Below are 20,859 nucleotides of genomic sequence, written 5' to 3'. Positions count from 1 at the left end.
AAGGCTGCTTTAACCGGTCAGTGTTTAGTGTTTACCACAAGAATCGCGTAGAGAATGACTCACGTTAGAAAGCGTAAAAAGAAGCGGCGCTGTCAGTAGATATACGCAGGCCAATAGAAATATCTCGGGGCCAGCTGAGCTGCTGCGACGTCTACGTGACGATGAAGTGGCCAGGTAAGGAGGACGGGGCTGGGATATTATCAGAGAAGAGCACTGTGTAGTACAATAAGTAACTACTCAAGCAAGCGTGCGGCCAAAACACAGCAGGATTATGGGAGCATAGAGGAGGGAGGGGCGAAAGGGAGAGGGGTGAGCTGTTCGGGCTTCGATCTCCGTCTGGCGCGCTGGAAAGCCGGACGGGACTGCTCCTTCCTGCTGCTCCGTGGATTGGCTAATTGATTGATTAGATTAGGCTCGCTCCGTCCAGCTCTTGCCCGATTAAACTGTGCAATAATTCGGTGTGAGCCTCACACGCAGCAGTGGCAGGCAGGCAGCGCGTGGTTAAGATTTTTAGGGGGGCGCCAGGCCCGGCCGAGGGCAGTGCCGGAGACCAGCGACGCTCGCTGCGGCTCGCATTCCCCTCACCGCCAATCTATAAATACCTGCCACGCCCCTCGCATTTCCCTCCACACCCAGCCACCACCACCACCACCCATCTCCTCTCCTCTCCCCCCTCCTCGTCTTCCTTCTCCGACTCCTTCGGGGCTCCTATCCTTTGCAGCTGACGGAACCGACGAAAGCCTTTCGTTGACATGGCTGCTTTCGTCCTCTTCCTCTGCTTGCTCGTGCCGCTCGTCCTCGCGTGCGCCGTCCGCGCCAGGAAGAAGGGCGCCGGCGGGAGGTCGTCGTCGGGCGGCGGCGGCGGCAAGAAGGGCGGCAGCAGCAGCCTGCCGCTGCCGCCGGGGTCCATGGGGTGGCCGTACGTGGGCGAGACCACACAGCTCTACTCCTCCAAGAACCCCAACGTCTTCTTCGCCAGGAAGCGCAACAAGTACGGGCCCATCTTCAAGACGCACATCCTCGGGTGCCCCTGCGTCATGGTGTCCAGCCCCGAGGCCGCCAAGTTCGTGCTCGTCACTCAGGCGCACCTCTTCAAGCCTACCTTCCCGGCCAGCAAGGAGCGGATGCTGGGCCCCCAGGCCATCTTCTTCCAGCAGGGGGACTACCACGCCCACCTCCGCCGTCTCGTCTCCCGCGCCTTCTCCCCCGAGGCCATCCGCGGCTCCGTCCCCGCCATCGAGGCTATCGCCCTCCGCTCCCTCGGCTCCTGGGAAGACCTGCAAGTCAACACCTTCCAGGAGATGAAGACTGTGAGTGCTTCTTCTTCTTCCTCCTCTTCCATTCCCCGCCACTTGCTCTGCTTTCCTCTGCTCTGCTCTAGTGCTAAATGATTGGAGCTCGAGGCTGATCGTTGTGTTGGTGTTATGGCGCAGTACGCTCTGAATGTGGCATTGCTGTCCATCTTCGGGGAGGAGGAGATGCAGTACATCGAGGAGCTGAAGCAGTGCTACCTGACGCTGGAGAAGGGGTACAACTCGATGCCGGTGAACCTGCCGGGCACGCTGTTCCACAAGGCCATGAAGGCCCGGAAGCGGCTGGGCGCCATTGTGGCCCACATCATCTCGGCCCGGCGCGAGCGCGAGCGCGGGAGCGACCTCCTGGGCTCCTTCATGGACGGCCGCGAGGCGCTCACCGACGACCAGATCGCCGACAACGCCATCGGCGTCATCTTCGCCGCGCGCGACACCACCGCCAGCGTGCTCACGTGGATGGTCAAGTTCCTCGGCGACAACCCCGCCGTCCTCAAAGCCGTCACCGTAAGTCGCCGTCATTTCATGAACCCAGCTGACCCGCTAGGCACCCGATCGAAAAGCAGCGACTGACCCGTTCATCATACAATCAACAGGAAGAGCACGCCGAGATCGCGAGGGAGAAGGCGTTGTCCGGCGAGGCGCTGTCGTGGGCCGACACGCGGCGGATGCGGGTGACGGGCCGGGTGATCCAGGAGACGATGCGGGTGGCGTCCATCCTCTCCTTCACCTTCAGGGAGGCCGTGGAGGACGTGGAGTACCAAGGTGAGCAGAGCAGAGGCATCAATCGCTTTGGTCGTTTGAGGCAGCGCAGTGCTGTGCTCCGCTGTCCTTCTCGGAGCACAGCAGTGCGCTGCCTGCGCATGAACTGGCTCGGAAAGGACGCGCTCCTAACTCAAGGGAAACTCGCAACTCACCTCGACTTGCTCTCCTCTGTGCGTGCAGGGTACCTGATTCCCAAGGGCTGGAAAGTGCTTCCCCTGTTCCGGAACATCCACCACAACCCCGACCACTTCCCCTCCCCCGAAAAGTTCGACCCTTCACGATTCGAGGTCAGCATCATCATTCACAGCCCTCTGTTTGACGAGTCTCTTCTTCGATTTCGATTGATCGTTATCTGATTATTATACGTCTTGGTTCGTGACTGCAGGTGGCCCCCAAGCCCAACACGTTCATGCCGTTCGGGAACGGGACCCACTCGTGCCCCGGCAACGAGCTGGCCAAGCTGGAGATGCTCGTCCTCTGCCACCACCTCGCCACCAAGTACAGATGGTCCACCTCCAAGTCCGAGAGCGGCGTCCAGTTCGGCCCCTTCGCCCTCCCCATCAACGGCCTCCCCATGACCTTCACCCGCAAGGACAAGAACAAAGCCTGACTCCTCCTCGTTCCCAAAGGAAAATCAACGGCACGATAGAGGCGACGCCGTGGCACATGCGAGCGAGCTGGACCGGCTCCGTCCGCGTCCGCGGCGGTCGCCGTCGGAGGGGACACTTGCAGCCGTGGGCGCCGCGGCGGGAGCGGCAGCGCGCTGGCGGAGGCCGATCGGAGAGAGCACGGGCCGTCAAAAGTCCTCTGTACAGATTCTTGAGCCAGGACCATGACGGCCGGGCGAGACGAGACCAAGAAAAATCCCGCTCTTGAAAACACACACAGACGTAGGCATTCTCAGCTAGGGAGATCCGGCGCCACAAAGAAGTGGCGCCCAACTGTAAAACCAACCATTTTTTATCCTTTTTTCCTTGAGATTTTCATTGTTTTTGGCAACACCTATACTAGTATAGCAGGAGGAGAGAAGAAGACAGCAGACTGACAGGCCCTGATTGGGGTGTAAGATGGGCTGCCCGCCTGAAAGCAGGCTGGCAGCTAGGCCGAATAATCAATGGATCGCGGCAAAGGGCCAAAAGGAGGCCCCCGGGAGAGCGACCCCTCTGTATTGTTTGTTACACGTCAATGCAAACTGGAAAATGGCTTTCGTTTCTTGTGTGGATGGAATGGCATACGACTACGTACCTGTGATCTGTTTCTGAATATACAAAAAGCAGTACTAGTGCTAATCAACTGTCTCGATGCTACTCGTAGTTGAGAGTAGTAGTAAGCAACACTCGTTCCCGATCGCCTCGTGCGTGTCCGTGCATGCTTCGAAGCAACGAAGTCCACGCTGCACAAAGTAGAAAGTACACCTCCATAAAATATCGCATGGGCTCTTGGCGGGGGCGGGGCAGACAATCATGCAGGCTTGTGGTCGAGGTTGATGCTCTAGAAACAAAGCCACTGGCTGGCCTCTGTGATTCTGGAAGGCTAGCTCTTCGCTCCCCTGGTGGAGGTGGAGGTGGAGTCCTGTCTCCACTTAGTTTTGTTTAGAGCAACCGCTCTTGGGGTTCTACTAGAAACTACTCCAAGGAGCTCGACTCCAAGGTGATGTGTGTTTAGCCAAGGCGAAAGTCCAGTTATACACCCGACCTCAAATGAGTTGGGGATGAACTATAACTTGAAAAACATTTTTAAAATGTTTAAGAAAACTGAAATTTTTATATGATTTTTTTTGACAAATATTCTAAGAGCTTGCAAAATTTCATCACAAATCACATTTGTGCAAGTCGTGGCAAAAAATAAAAACCAGTGCTTTGAAATGCTTTCCAAAGTAGCATTTCCAGAGTATCGAATTTGTTTCTTTGCCACGACTTTTAAAAATGTGATTTCATGATGAAACTTTGCAAGCTCTTAGAACATCTGCCAAAGCTTGCCATAAAAAATTCAGAATTTTTAACATTTTTAAAATATTTTTTGATTTTCACCCGAGCTCATTTGAGCTCGGGTGCAAAAACTTCACGTCCTAGCACATGCCTCATTTGGTTTATATGTGATTTTGTAGGGATTCCACATTTTTACAAAGGGCAATATATTGATATCAAGATTCTATCAATTTACCGATGTAATGACACATATCAAAACTAGTCCAGACATTATGGACACACACAATCAAAAAGATTAAAAGAGAGAGCCGGTGTGACAAAGAGACACAACATGCAAGCAGCGGCAACATTAATTTTCGTTGAGAACAGATGAACTACGAGAAATGTTCTCCAAAAATAATGCCTTCAGGAAGAGAGCGGCACATAAGCACCATCGACGTTAGATCAAACCACTAGAGATCAGATCTTAGGTTTTCACCCCAAAGAGCATGGCCAAGGAATCTCCAATGCAATGCTTGCAACAAGGACACGACGTTGAAACATCGCCATTGCCAAATGCAACCATCGAAGGTCAGACCTAAATTATTCACCCCCGACACTAAGTAGAGAATGACCAAAGTGTGGTTGTTGTGTATTGCCGCCACCACTTGCCTAAGAAGATGATGACGCTGGGAGGGGCACACCCACATTTCCATGTAAGTTTAAGCAACAATATCGCTAGGGACCAAAGTAGTGAAAACGGGCATGGTCACGGGAAATTTAAATCCAAACCGTTTCATGCCATACTGCCCAGAGACAACCGCTCACGTGCTTAACCCTAACGTGGACATTTTAACGCAAGCTAGGCCATACCCACGAACAAAAGCTGATGCACTACAGATCTAGCGAGAGGACGGGCGAGGCGCAGAGGTTGGCGGGGTTGGGCAGCCGGGCGGAGAGAGGGACGACGTAGGGGATGCAACGACGAATTAAGCCTAGCTTAGATGGTTTGTTTTTTTGGGTGGAATCAGACCACTTGGGTTCAAGCCCGGATCTGGTTCGGTCTGGTTTTATCTTGAATTAAGCCTAGCTTAGATGAATTGGTATTTTTGTGGTGAAATCGGACCACTCGGATTCAAGCCCGAATCTGGTTTGGTTTGGTTTATCTTGAATTAAGCCTAGCTTAGATGGTTTGTTTTTTTGGCGGAATCGGGCCACTCGGATTCAAGCCCGAATCTGGTTTGGTATAGTTTATCTTGAAGTAAGCCTAGCTTAGATGGTTTGCTATTTTCGTGATGGAATCATACCACTCGGATTGAAGCCCGAATCTGGCTTGGTTTGGTTTTATCGTTGAATTAAACCTAGCCTAGATGTTTGTTTTTTTGTGGTGAAATCATACCACTCCGGTTTAAGTCTTAGACTTGACACGAGTGTTCACTTTTTTTTTGAATTTACTTCAGGCCTTATGACGTATTTCTCGGCTAAGAAGTGCATGTGGCATACAAATGTGTAAGCGTCGGTGTCTATATTATCTTAAAAAAAAGGAAATCTTTTTTTTTTCATAGCAACAATCTGGGCTGGTATTTTTCTTCTCTTTTCGAGCCGAGCTCCGGTTCAGAATGGCTCGTGGGCCAGAAAGTGAGTTTCCCCTGGATCCACTAAAACGAGGCCCCTTTTGGTTGCAATGAGAAACTCCGAGTTGCGTTGGGTATGATACTTGGAATTTTTCCCTCCGTCCATCTCCTTGGGATCCCTCAAGACTAAACCACACTGACTATTAAGCAGCCTGTTGACAATTATATCTCGGGGCGAGCTGAGGAAGCGTCGTTGTCCGTACAGGGCGATAGGTTAGCGGTTGACTTTTGGAGGGGCGGAGGAGCGAACTGAATATTGAAAAATAAGCGAGGAGGCCGACGCTTGCAGGTGCTCCCTCCCCGTGTACCCTCTCGTACGTAACCCAGGGCCGCGAGAAAGAGAGAGGCACGGCGAGAGGGAGGGGAGGAAAATGAAAGCGAAGTTTCCTGGAAGCGCAGGCAGCAAGTCACCTCCCCTCTAATGGCGAGACAGATGGAATCCTATCCTCTGTGCCAATTATTCAGCCAGCCGGGCAGCAGTCACGAGCCGGCATTATTCAGTCGGGTCAGGGGCCGCGGATGGGCGCGTGAACGGAGCCAATTGGTGACAGGCAGACACACAACACTGGCTGGCTGATCGACATGCCATCATCAGCTGCGTGGGCATCGGCCGATGGAGCCACGGAGGCCACCAATTTGTTTATTCCGACCCCCCCCCCCCCCCCCCCCCCCCCCCCCCTGCTGATCCATCTGGAGATCAGTATGTTTTGGACCTCTCAGTGCCCGCCCCAACTAATCATGCAGCTCCCCCAACGCCCCTGCACTGCGTCCACTCTCCCTCTCCTGCTTGCTGCTTGGCAACTTCCTACGCCATGGTGCTTGTCAACGCAGCCATGTGTTTCTTAGTAACTCTAGCTAATTGTCAACGTGCGCACGCGCATGTAGCACTGCTTGCAAGGTATCGCCCACGGCCACGCACGGCCGAGAAAATAAGGCCTGTACGCAATTTAATGTACTCACACATAGGTTTCGAAACAGAAATGTGCTCACACCTAGACAAGGATGCATGGAGAGAGACCAAACGGAGAAAAAACTTGCAGCCTATGCCCGCCCTAGGTGCCGTTCAGATCCAGACATGTCGCGCTGTATACCGCGACTTCCTCTTGAATGAGTGGAATGGATGATGGCTCACCGGATATGCGAGGAACACATGTCGAAAATATGGCCAGGAGCCCAAAAAGTTCATCCCGAGCAGCCAGCAGGTGCTACCGTGACCGGCTCCTTTTTCTTTTTAACTACCAGCATAGCCATCTTTGTCTTGAGAGGTATTTCTCGCCCGAGGATCTCTGTGTGCTGAAATGCAGATCTTTATATATGTCACCCCGCTGAAGTTCCACGCTCATTGCATAGGAAATGTCAACACGACGAAAAGGACTTCGGGCATCACCTTTCATATTGATGAAGTCATGATACGAGACACTATTGTGCTGGATGATGTTTCACCTAATTGTGTGGTGTCAAATTACGGGCCACAAAATTACCGCCTTCATCTCTTTTTTTTTACATGATGCGTATCTCCTCCGCGACTTAACTTAGCACTGCCGACGCCACAAAGCAGCGCCGCCGCCTGCTGCTTCCTCCCTTCCTCTCCCCTTCGTTGCCCCCTGCACACACTACTAGGGAAAACCCTAGCAGTAGCGCTGGTTTTGTGCTCACTAGTAGCGCGGGTAGGCGTGCTACTAATAAGGCGCTACAACTATTGCTTAGCAGTAACGCGTGCGAGCACGCGTTACTGCTAGGACAAATAGCTGCAGCGTTTGTTCACTCCCACGCTACTGCTAATGTAACTACTGGCAGCGTGTTTTCTCTCCATCGCTACTAGTATTCTTTTTTTTTATTTTTTTATAGTGTATTTATGCGCCATCGTACAAATATTGATACAATACCAGTCATGAGGTTTACATCATTATGTCAATAACAGTGTGTCAAATGAAGGTGGATTAGGTTTAAGTGGAGGCAATATGTGGTGCATGTCAAAAGTATACTACTAATCCAAACTTGATCTAGTTTGGACTAGTAGTACTTTTGATGTGCACCACATGTTGCCTCCACTTGAATCTAATCCGCCAGCACAAGCTATTTAATCACCATCATAGTCATTACCACCAACAGTATTTATTTAATCACCACTAACACTAGCTAATAATAATCATCATAGTCATTACCATCAACACTATCTATTTTATCATCATAGTAATAGTGTAGCACATCATCATCCTCAAACTCATTTCTAGCTAACTAATCACTCCTGCTGTTCTCTCTTAGGTAAAATAACATAAAACATGTGTAGCTCTCCTCCTTGATCAAGTTGGAGCATGTAGATGAACCTGTCTCCTAATCGTGGGTAGCACATCTGTTTGCTGCCCCCTAGTACTTCTCTGCGCTCCCCCATCACATATTTGGTCCAGTCTTGCACTATTAAGCATCCGTCGCTAATCTTGAATGCACTAAAGTAATCTGTAGGATATCTTGGCCGTAAGCTAATAATACTCATGGTACCTTTAGTCTCGATCCCATAAGGCACAACATTCATCAGGAGTCCCTGTTGAAGAACATCGTATGGTAACATACTTAGCAATGAAGTTTAGCTTCAAAAATAATGTATGCAAAAGATGCACTGAGGACAAATAGTAAAAATCTTACCATCCTTCCTAAATAGATGTGACCGTAGTTCATTACGAACACTATTGGTCGCACGTTTTCAGTACTAACATTTCTAAGTGCAGGAAGAAAATTTGTCTTGACAGTATCAAGATCCTCAAGCCATGAAACATAATGATTTAGCTCCTCGCAATTTAGTTCAGCCCCCGGACAGTAGTAGGTCCTATCTACCAAGCGCTGGACATGTTTGCTTGCACCGAAATAAGCTGACAATACAAATTAGTTGTCAACTATTTTTGAATAAACAATATCAAAGACATAAATATGGTTGAGAAACTTACATAATGGTATAACTGGAGGCGTCTGCACATCGACCCAGATGTCGGTATTACCTTCAATATCATCTTCCGGACGAATATCAAAGGTGATAACCATATCAGGCTCAAATGCATAAGTCTTGCATAGTGATCGCCATGTTTTGCATCCAAAATAGGTGTAGTCGTCTGAATTGTATAATTTTACGTTGAAAATATAACCATGCTCGGCCTTCAAGTAAAATTTCTTTTCCTCCATAGTACGACTGAAAACTATCTTATCCAATACAAAAACTCTTGCATGGCAGGGGATACGCTGGTAGAATAGTAAAAAAAAGACGTGTCATGCTTAAATTATAAGTTGAAGCAAATGAAGCAAATGCCATGCTTAATTACGAAAAAGACTTGTCATTGTGACTTACTGTATCCACTTCGAAGTTCTCGTCCAGCTTGATGCTGAAGCGCCTATCATCATCTAGGAAGATTCCGTCGCACAGGCCGCGCTCGTCTTCGCAGTATTTGCAAATACCGAAATCATTTTCGTCGTCAGACATTTCCTATGTTCATAGTTAAAACATTAATTGAAAATCGATCGAAGACAACTACCATGATACTCAACACACAAATCCGGGGCACTCGATATTTCCTACATATTCTAGCACAAGTCATGCCAAAATTCACGGAAAAATCCGGCATGACCTTTGCTAAAATAGGACATACCGAGCGCCTGAAATTTGCCGGAACGGAAATGAATCAACACTCCGGCAAAACATAGGCCACTCGGAGGTGTAACCTGCAAACATGACCAGCCACTTAGGCAAGCACATATCCTATTTGAGCAACACAAGATATACATTTCAAAATATCTTATAGGACTCAAATTAGCATGCATTCAATAAGCAAAAGTAAATCATCTTATGCGTCCGTACATCGTCGAATATTATCACTAATACATCCGGAATAGTGTCATACATATAACATCACTAATACAACTAAAACCCTAGCACACGACGGGTATCGGCGTGGGCGGTGGACACCCACAGAAAAGGAACCATCACGGGATCATAGCTCCAGTGAGATCCCTGGAGAACCTGCCAGGTATTGGAGAACATGTGCTCCAACGCAAACAAGTAGCGACGAACGTGCGCGTCCTCCTCACTGACACGGTGACGCACCACCTCCGCGGGGTCCTTGAGCCTCTGGACCGTCACTGGCCCACGCGACTGCCACCAAAGAAGGTTCGGGTCAACGACAGGCTGGCTCCTCACCAACCTGCGCCTCCCGGTAGGTAGCACCTCCCAGTACCACCCCGGCGGAGCCTAGTGCCGGACATGGCCCGTCTGGTCAAGCAGGTGTCGTCCTCCGCCGACTCGATGACGAGGATGCGGGATAGGCATCGTCGACGTCAATGTGGGAAAAATTGCTTTAACTAAAAAAAATAGCAACAAGTTCTTACTAACGAGTTCTATTAATTAAATTAGTTCTTACTAAAAATAAACTTACTATAAATAAAAATAAACTAATACCTAATTAGTACCTAGTTCTTACTAACTAATTAGTACCTAGGAACTACTGCCCTAATTACCATATAAGTAATTAACTAACTAACACTAAAAATAGCCTAGGGTTCATACTAACTAGCACTAAATAGCTAGGGTTCATACTAAGCAGAGAAGAGGGATCGGAAGGGGAGAGTGCTTACAGAGGGCGGGGAGAGAGATGGGGTCGGGGGAGACGGCGGCACCGAGGCACGGCGAGGCGGGGTCGGGGGAGACGGCGGCAAGGCGGGGTCAGGGGAGACGGCGGCGAGGCGGGGTCGGGGGAGACGGCGGCGAGATGGGGTCGGGGGAGAGGGCGGCGAGGCGGAGGCGAGGCGGGGTCAGGGGAGACGGCGGCGAGGCGGAGGCAATGAGGAATAATAGAGGAGAATTGGGGGAGGAAGCAGAGGAGAGGGAATCAGGCCGCACGGGGGTTAGGTGAAAATAGCTTTAACAGTAGCGTGGGGAGGCAAAACGCGCTGCTGCTAAAATCCATAGTAGTAGCGCTGTTTGTAGAAGGGCGCTACTACTATACCTAGCACGTCGGGAACGGTGTGGAAATTATAGTAGTAGCGCGTTCTGTTCCTGCCGCGCTACTGCTAAGCGGGTAACAGTAGCACCATTCTAGCAGACGTGCTACTGCTAAGTAGCAGTAGCGCCTCATTTTAACAAGCGCTACTGGTAACATTCTGTGTATAAGGTTTTCCCTAGTAGTGACAGGTGGCCAAGGGGCCCCAATCTTAGCCGCCAGTCACTTCCCTTCCCACCCCTCCATTCCGCCGCCGCTGGAGAGCTGACGGCGGTGGTGGAGGAGCCTCTCCTTCTCGCACACGAGTGTGGCGAGGCGCACCTAGTCAAGCGAAAGTGCGCCCCTGGACCCGAGCCTCCGCGGCAGTGAGCGATGGCGAGCACCTGGCCACGGCGCTGCGGCACCTCGGATCGTTGGTGGCATGGAAGGCTTTGGTGAACCGGCCGGCTGCTGGCATGGTTGGCCCTCTGGTCAGATCTGATCTGGCCAGAGTGGCTTGCTCGCTCTGCGATGGCGGAGATCCGTGGTGGTCCGTGCGCACGATGCGAGATGGAGGTTCATCGAGCAGATCCGGGTGAAAACCTCGTTCTCGGCTTATTGCCAAGACTGGCGATGGCGGCACCCTTTTGTGTCGTTACCTTTTTGAAGGCATCATCGCGGAAAAGCTCCAGACATCTATACGCTACCTCTGGGGGAAACCCTAGATCAGTAGATCGAATGACGGCTGATGCTTTGGTGTCGTTTCCCCCTTGAGGGCGTCATTCTTGGAGGTGTACACGGGCTCGAGGGACCAGTGGACGGCTTCTTTGGTGGAGCGGTGCTTCATCTTTCTCATTGATGGCGACGGATCTCGGCGGCGTGGCGCAGTGGAGTTTCGGCATCTAATGTGCGGAGATGGACTCACGCAGGAGAAGGGCATTGTCTGGCTTCATGGTGGTGTCGATGGCAGAGAGGTCTGGTAAGGTCGGTGCGTTAGTTTCTGCTCTGAAGATGGATTGGTGGAAGATGGCGACGACGACACATGAGAGTGCGCCAAACCGGTTTGTACCCCAAACCCAGTATGTGGCTCGGTTGGGGCCTCCGTCTTTACATGTTAGGCTTTGGTGCGATGTATTTTTGGTATTAGGCTCGGACTATCAGCACCCCATCATCAAGTGGATAGGAGCGACAGTTGTTGCTAAGATGATGGCTTCAGATTACCTGATGTAATACTTTGTAAGGTCTTTGTGAATAATTAATAAAATGATTGCATGCATCGTCTAGATGCAGAGGCCGGGGTAATTTTTTTTTCTAAAAAAATCTTTTTTTCACAGATACGCAAAGCTTGCGTATCATTCATTGATAGGTAGAAGTGTACTCCTCTGAGGCGATCCAATCGCCTCTGAGTCCCCCGTGCTTAGTTCGCCTCCGACCCACGCCTCCGTCATCACTGAAGGCCTTCTCTTCCCATGGCGACATGGCGGCCGTCTCGGATGCCAACTCCGCTACAAGCGGCGGAGCCGCTGAACCCACCAATCCGGATCTGGAAAACTTCTTCGACAAGTTGGATCTCAACGAGGAGGAGTTCCATGATGTGGAGATCGATGATGATGATCCTGAGATAAAGGATAGCGTTAGGTGGATTGCCCTAGCTATGGTTCATACGGACAAAACCTTCAGTCAATCTGCCTTTTACAGGGAGATGAGGGCGGCATGGAATCCAGCGCAACCCGTGAGATTTCGCCTTGTTGGCCCTAACAGATTTGTCGTCCATGCCTCATGCCTGGGTGATTGGGAATGTATCATGATGCAAGGTCCCTGGTTGTTCCGCAACATGGCGGTGTTGTTGTGTCAGTATGAAGTAGTGTTCGTCCATATGCCAATCTGGCTCCAAATTCACAAGCTGCCTGATCCGTACTGCAAGAAGAATCTTGTGGAGAAATTGTTGAAGGGTACTGGTGAGATTATGGAGATGCGTCTGAACGGTAACACCCGTAGTGACTATATATGGGTAAGGGTTAATCATGACATCCTACAGCCCCTCACCAAATTTGTAAGTATCGTTCGTGCTAAAGAACGACAAGTTTATCTGGTACGTTACGAGAAGTTGGCCAGGTTTTGTAAGGTGTGTGGCCTTATTGGCCATGAGCACAAAGAGTGTGGATTGGGCATTCAGGATGTGAAGGATATGAAATATGGGGATTGGTTGTATGCTGAAGGCCCTAATCGCCCTAGACCAGAAGCTAGAAAGGCTACTGGTCCTCGAGCTGCTGACATGGGAGTAAACCCGACAGCCCCGGCTGATCCTGAGCATGGGAAGTTAGACCCCGAGATACCGGACACGACAACAAGTCCGGTGAAGAACCTAGGGGCAGAATGAAGGTGGACAAGGATGTATGGAAGAGGTTAATGATGGATACAGCAGGGGATGGATCTGCTGTTACTCCGGATAAAGCAACGGCTGTGCCTGCGATTACTGATGGTTCTGGAGTGGACCTGAAAGGGAACAATTCTCCGACAAGCAGCAACTCTAGTAGTAAACGTTTGAAGCGCTCCAATACAACGGAAGCCAATGAGATATCGGCGGCCTCCCTCGAGGAGGACCGCTGGACGCAATGAATATTTTATCGTGGAACTATCGGGGGGGGGGGGGGGGGGGGGGGGCGACGGACAGTTTGTGAGGTTGTGGCCCTCTCAAAAGCCAATAACCCCAAGCTTGTTTTCCTTTGTGAAACCAGGCAAGCATCGAATAAAGTGGAGAAGCTGAGATGGAGACTTGGTCTGAAGGGTTTCCATGGTGTTTGTAGTGATGGTCGGAGTAGAGGGCTGGCACTCTTTTGGGACGAGGCCCTCTCTGTTACCGTCCTGGATTCTTGTAATAGATATATTGACGTTTCAGTAGTTGACAATGGTGCTGGTAACTCGTGGAGAGGAACTTTTGTTTACGTGGAACCAAGAGTGGAGAACAGGCAGCACATGTGGGATCACTTAACCAGGCTACGGGCCTCATCCATGGAACCCTGGTTTGTATGTGGCGATTACAATGAGGCGTTGTGGCAGCACGAACACCTATCGAGGACAATGCGATCAGAATCATAAATGGTAGCCTTCAGAGGCTGCCTAATGCTTTGTGAACTCGAGGACCTTGGTTTTAGTGGCATATCGTACACATACAATAATGGGCAGGATGGAAATCGCAATGTGCAAGTCCGTCTCGACCGTGCTTGTGCGGACGAATCTTGGAAGGAGTTGTTTCCAGCTGCTAAAGTTGTACACCTCGCCTCCTCATGTTCGGATCATAGCCTGCTTCTAGTGCAACTGGAGGGAGTTCAAGGAGACCAAAGGGGGGGTGGAAGCCCTAAATATGAGATAATGTGGGAGAGGCACCACACACTCCCAGAGGTGATCGCAAGGTCCTGGGCAGCGAGTAAACCGAACGTGGACTTGAATTCGGTGGCTGCAGCACTAAAGAAACTGATGGCAGATTTAAAACAATGGAGTTTGGCAAATTTTGGCAATGTCCTAAAGGAGATCGAGCAGCTACGCACTCAGCTAGCAGACCTGCAACTTGCTGGGGCTGATTGTGTTCAGATTCGGGTGAAAATGAACCAGCTTGATGAGCTTTTATACCATGAGGAAATGATGTGGCTGCAGTGGTCGCGGATCACATGGCTGAAGGAGGGTGAACGGAACACCTAGTACTTACATCGACGAGCCGTATGGAGAGCCAGGTGAAATCATATTCAACGTTTAATGAAAACCGATGGCTCTTGGAGCTCGGTTCCCACGGAGATGGAGAGGATGGCGTCCTCCTATTTCAAGGAGGTTTACACGAAGGACCCAAACTCTGGATGCTAGAGAGGTCCTTGATTGTATCGAGCCTAAAGTTATAATGGACATGAATGAGGCTCTGTGCAAGCCATTTTCAGAGGAAGAGATTTCGGATGCTCTCTTTCAAATTGGCCCCTTGAAGGCCCCTGGTTGTGATGGTTTCCCGGCTCTCTTCTACCAACGCAATTGGACTGTACTCAAACATGAACTTGTTGCCGCAGTCCAAGAGTTTTTTAGCACAAGAAATATGCGTGAAGGTGTGAATGATACATCTATAGTGTTGATCCCTAAAGTTCCACAGCCGAAGGAACTGAAGGACTTTCGTCCAATTAGTTTGTGCAATGTGGTCTAGAAGATTGTATCGAAGTGCATGGTGAACAGATTGCGTCCGCTTCTGACTGAACTGATATCTGAGAATCAGAATGCATTTATTCCAGGGAGACTCATCTCTGACAATTCTATCATTGCATTTGAGTGTATACACCATATTTAGTCTCTGAAGGAGAATTCACTGGCTCTGTGTCCTTATAAGTTGGATCTTTCAAAGGCCTATAATCGTGTGGATTGGGATTTTCTAGAGAGGGCCCTGTTACCATGGGGTTTTTCTCAAACTTGGGTATCACAAGTTATGGCATGTGTTACTTCTGTTAGATATTCTGTGAAGTTTAATGGCAAGTTACTGGAGGCTTTTACCCCCTCGAGGGGACTCAGACAATGTGACCCTTTGTCCCCCTTCTTATTCTTGTTTGTTGCTGATGTGCTTTCTGCTTTGTTCAGTAAGTCTATGAGGGAGAATGACCTGCATGGGGTGAAAATATGTCATGGGGCCCCGGAGGTCTCTCATCTAATTTTTGCGGATGATTCACTCCTCTTCTTCCAAGCAACACAGCAGCAGGCGATACTGGTTAAAGGTTTGTTGAACACCTTCGCGTCGGCTACGGGCCAGTTGATAAACCCCTCGAAGTGTTCCATCCTCTTCTCAGATCATTCCCTGCCATCTGTTGTTACTGACATCAAGAGTGTGCTGGAGATTACTCAGGAAGTTTTTGAGCCTAAGTACCTGGTGAGGGAGTCCTGGATTAGGGGGTCCTCGGACAACCGGACTATATCCTTTGGCCGGACTGTTGGATTATGAAGATACAAGATTGAAGACTTCGTCCCGTGTCTGGGTGGGACTCTTCTTTGCGTGGAAGGCAAGCTTGGCAATTTAGATATGTAGATCTCCTCCCTTGTAACCGACTCTGTGTAACCCTAGCCCCCTCCGGTGTCTATATAAACCAGAGGGTTTAGTCCGTAGGATAAGAACAATCATAATCATAGTCTAGCTTCTAGGGTTTAGCCTCTACGATCTCGTGGTAGATCAACTCTTGTAATACTCATATCATCAAGATCAATCAAGCAGGAAGTAGGGTATTACCTCCATCGAGAGGGCCCGAACCTGGGTAAACATTGTGTCCCCCGCCTCCTGTTACCATCCGCCTTAGACACATAGTTCGGGACCCCCTACCCGAGATCCGCCGATTTTGACACCGACATTGGTGCTTTCATTGAGAGTTCCACTGCGCCGCCACGATAAGGCTTGATGGCTCGTCTTGTTGTCAAGGACAACATTACCTCGGGGGGAGCCCTAGCTGTAGGCCAAACTCTCCGACTAGGCGGCTTCGTCATGACCGCCCGTTCGGCCATCGCGCCGACGATGACTTCTCGGGTCATCAAAAACAGCCTCCACGTCGGCTCGGGATTCACCGAGCAGATGGATCCAATAGAGCTCTCTTCCTTGAACGAGCTCTTGGATCGTATCGCCGCCCTGGGAGTCGCAACGGACTATGATCGGATCGGGCTTAAACCCGACCAAAGGGAGATTAACTCTCCGCCGGTCACCCATCAGATAGCGGTGGTGGAGGAGCAATGTAGCAATTCTTCCTCTATTTTGAGGACAAACTATGTCCGGATTCCCGAGCTCTCCGAGCCGGATACCCATCCACGGGAGGAAATGGCCCAAGCTTCGAACCTAGAATCAGACAGCGGGCCAGAACTATTGGGCAACATCCCGGAGTCCGAACTGCCAAGATCGAAACTCCTTCGCCCCTGGGTCTCAGACCGGGTCAGGGTTTGGAGCTAAAACTACCCACCCACCCAGACTCAAGTGATCTTTCCCACATTAGACAAGAGCCCAAGAGACAGTACATCACTATTGGGCCAGATTCTTCCTTGTAATGAGCAAGGTCAAGGACTATCGCGAGGAAGACGTAATTTCATTCTTTTGCAAAAATTGCACGTACAAGGGAATCCTCAACGCCATAAGTCGCCGTGACATAGCACACTTTGCTGACTTGGCGGCCATAGTACGAAAGTACTGTGCGATGGAAAGCGCCTGGAAAACCCAAACAAAATTTCTGGGACCCTCCGGCTCTCACTAAACCCCCCGTCCGAACTAAAAGGGTGTACTCTCGTAAGTCACCCGATCCAATTACAAAGAAACAAAAGCCCACTATAGGGCGTTGAACTGTATTGGAGGGATGGCTCAATGGGCCATGCAAAATTCACAGTACAGTGGATACCATGCCAATACACAGCCTTAGAGCATGTTGGATACTCCGGCAGGTGGCCAAGAGCGGCGAGGATATCCTCATCAACAATACAACAGAGCACCATCCCGGGGAAAATAACAATACAGTATTGACAGTCTTCGAGACCTTCGCCTCAAATAATAGGCGCAAGCAACACTCCACAGCCTCGCGAAGTCTGCCACGTTGCAGCAATAAAAACATGGAACAACACGACCATAACCCTCAATGCCAGTGATGAACCCCAATTCCGAACAGCCCAAGCACCAGCCGCTTTGGTCCTTAGTCCAATTGTGGACGGCTTCCGGCTTACTAAAGTGCTCATGGACGGTGGCAGCGGATTAAACCTCATCTACGAGGAAACTCTTAGCAAAATGGAAATAGACAAGAGCCGCATTGAGCAAAGCAGCACGACCTTCAGAGGAATCATCCCTAGTCGGGAGGCACGATGTGCAGGAAAAATCACTAGATGTGGTATTCGGCACGGCGGAGAATTATAGGTCCGAAGAAATCACATTCCAAGTGGCCCCGTTCAGTAGCGGATACCACGCCCTTTTAGGGCGGGAGGCATTCACGATCTTCAAAGCTATACCCCAATATGGGTACATGAAGCTCAAAATGCCCGGGCCCAATGGAATCATCACTCTGGCTAGTGATCCGGACATAGCACTTGATACGTCTCCAACGTATCTATAATTTTTTATTGTTCCATGCTATATTATATTCTGTTTTGGACATTATTGGGCTTTATTATACACTTTTATATTATTTTTGGGACTAACCTATTAACCGGAGGCCCAGCCTAGAATTGCTATTTTTTTTTGCCTATTTTAGGGTTTCACAGAAAAAGAATATCAAACGGAGTCCAAACGGAATGAAACCTTCGGGAACGTCATTTTCGGAACGAACATGATCCAGAGGACTTGGACCCTACATCAAGACATCAACCAGGAGGCCACGAGGTAGGGGGGGCGCCTACCCCCCTGGGCGCGCCCTCCACCCTCGTGGGCCCCCTGTTGCTCCACCGACGTACTCCTTCCTCCTATATATACCTACGTACCCCCCAAACTACTAGATACGGAGCCAAAACCCTAATTCCACCACCGTAACTTTCTGTATCCACGAGATCCCATCTTGGGTCCTGTTCCGGAGCTCCGCCGGAGGGGGCATCTGTTGGGGAACATAGCAGAAATTCAAAATTTTCCTACGTATCACCAAGATCTGTCTATGGAGAGACTAGCAACGAGGGGAAGGAGAGTGCATCTACATACCCTTGTAGATCGCTATGCGGAAGCGTTCAAGTGAACGGGGTTGATGAAGTCGTACTCGTCGTGATTCAAATCACCGATGATCAAGTGCCGAACGGACGGCACCTCCGCGTTCAACACACGTACAGAACGGAGACGTCTCCCATGCCTTGATCCAGCAAGGAGGAGGGAGAGGTTGATGGAGATCCAGCAGCACGACGGCGTGGTGGAAGTAGCGGGATTCCAACAGGGCTTCGCTAAGCGCTGCGGGAGAAGGTAGATGTGTCACGGGAGGGAGAGGGAGGCGCCAGGCCTTAGATTGGTTTGCTCCTCCTTTTCCCCACTATATATAGGGCCAAGGGAGAGGGGGAGGCGCAGCCCTTGCCCCTTCCTCCAAGGAAGGGTGCGGCCAAGGGTGGGGAGGAGTCCATCCTCCCCAAGGCACCTCGGAGGTGCCTTCCCCCTTTAGGACTCTCCCCTTTTTCTCTACTCTTGGCGCATGGGCCTCTTGGGGCTGGTGCCCTTGGCCCATGTAGGCCAAGGCACACCCCCTACAGCCCATGTGGCCCCCCGGGGCAGGTGGCCCCACCCGGTGGACCCCCGGGACCCTTCCGGTGGTCCCGGTACAATACCGATGACCCCGAAACTTGTCCCGATGGCCGAAACAGGACTTCCTATATATAATTCTTTACCTCCGGACCATTCCGGAACTCCTCGTGACGTTCGGGATCTCATCCGGGACTCCGAACAACATTCGGGTTACCGCATACTAATATCTCTACAACCCTAGCGTCACCGAACCTTAAGTGTGTAGACCCTACGGGTTCGGGAGACATGCAGACATGACCGAGACGTTCTCCGGTCAATAACCAACAGCGGCATCTGGATACCCATGATGGCTCCCACATGTTCCACGATGTTCTCATCGGATGAACCATGATGTCAAGGACTTAATCAATCCCGTATACAATTCCCTTTGTCTATCGGTATGTTACTTGCCCGAGATTCGATCGTCGGTATCCAATACCTAGTTCAATCTCGTTACCGGCAAGTCTCTTTACTCGTTCCGTAACACATCATCCCGTGATCAACTCCTTGGTCACATTGCGCATATGATGATGTCCTACCGAGTGGGCCCAGAGATACCTCTCCGCTTACACGGAGTGACAAATCCCAGTCTTGATTCGTGCCAACCCAACGGACACTTTCGGAGATACCTGCAATGCACCTTTATAGTCACCCAGTTACGTTGTGACGTTTGATACACCCAAAGCATTCCTACGGTATCCGGGAGTTGCACAATCTCATGGTCTAAGGAAATGATACTTGACATTAGAAAAGCTATAGCATATGAACTACACGATCTAGTGCTATGCTTAGGATTAGGTCTTGTCCATCACATCATTCTCCTAATGATGTGATCCCGTTATCAACGACATTCAATGTCCATGGTTAGGAAACCGTAACCATCTATTGATCAACGAGCTAGTCAACTAGAGGCTTACTAGGGACATTGTGTTGTCTATGTATCCACACATATATCTGAGTTTCCTATCAATACAATTATAGCATGGATAATAAACGATTATCATGAACAAGGAAATATAATAATAACCAATTTATTATTGCCTCTAGGGCATATTTCCAACAGTCTCCCACTTGCACTAGAGTCAATAATCTAGTTCACATCGCCATGTAATTAACACTCACAGGTCACATCGCCATGTGACTATCACCCAAGAGTTTTACTAGAGTCAGTAGTCTAGTTCACATCACTATGTGATTAACACTCAATGAGTTTTAGGTTTGATCATGTTGCTTGTGAGAGAGGTTTTAGTCAACGGGTCCGAACCTTTCAGATCCGTGTGTGCTTTACAAATCTCTATGTCATCTCCTAGATGTAGCTACCACGTTCTATTTGGAGCTATTCCAAATAACTGTTCTACTTGGAGCTTTTCTAAATAGTTGCTCCATTTTATGTATCCGGTATCTCTACTCAGAGCTATCCGGATAGGTGTTAAGCTTGCATCGACGTAACTCTTTACGACGAACTCTTTTACCACCTCCATAATCGAGAAAATTCCTTAGTCCACTAGTTACCAAGGATAACTTTGACCGCTGTCCTGTGATCCATTCTTGGATCACTCTGGTACCCCTTGACTGACTCATGGTAAGGCACACTTCAGGTGCGGTACACAGCATAACATACTGTAGAGCCTATGTCTTAAGCACAGGGGACGACCTTTGTCCTTTCTCTCTATTCTGCCGTGGTCGAGCTTTAAGTCTTAACTTCATACCTTACAACTCAGGCAAGAACTCCTTCTTTGACTGATCCATCTTGAACACCTTCAAGATCATGTCAAGGTATGTGCTCATTTGAAAGTGCCATTAAGCGTTTTGATCTATCCTTATAGATCTTGATGCTCAATGTTCAAGTAGCTTAATCCAGGCTTTCCATTGAAAAACACTTTCCAAATAACCCTATATGCTTTCCAGAAATTCTACGTCATTTCTGATCCATAATATGTCAACAACATATACTCATCAGAAATTCTATAGTGCTCCCACTCACTTCTTTGGAAATACAAGTTTCTCATAAACTTCGTATACACCCAAAATCTTTGATCATCATCAAAG

At 49.8% G+C, this 20,859-nt stretch overlaps 1 protein-coding gene across 1 annotated transcript; it reads left to right on the top strand.

Moving 5' to 3' along the window:
- The first annotated feature begins 621 nt into the window (after positions 1-621).
- Positions 622-3,289, top strand: LOC125514257 (abscisic acid 8'-hydroxylase 1). Its single transcript, XM_048679551.1, has 5 exons — positions 622-1,310; positions 1,434-1,817; positions 1,907-2,075; positions 2,256-2,362; positions 2,461-3,289. The coding sequence occupies exons 1-5, from the start codon at positions 753-755 to the stop codon at positions 2,683-2,685; spliced, it is 1,443 nt and encodes a 480-aa protein (XP_048535508.1). The 5' UTR covers positions 622-752; the 3' UTR covers positions 2,686-3,289.
- The last annotated feature ends 17,570 nt before the right edge of the window (positions 3,290-20,859 follow it).

Source organism: Triticum urartu, chromosome 6, assembly GCF_003073215.2.
Source record: "Triticum urartu cultivar G1812 chromosome 6, Tu2.1, whole genome shotgun sequence".
In the NCBI taxonomy this organism is placed as follows: Eukaryota; Viridiplantae; Streptophyta; class Magnoliopsida; order Poales; family Poaceae; genus Triticum; species Triticum urartu.
Note: the sequence above shows the minus strand (reverse complement) of the source record. Positions and strands in the feature narration are given on the sequence as shown.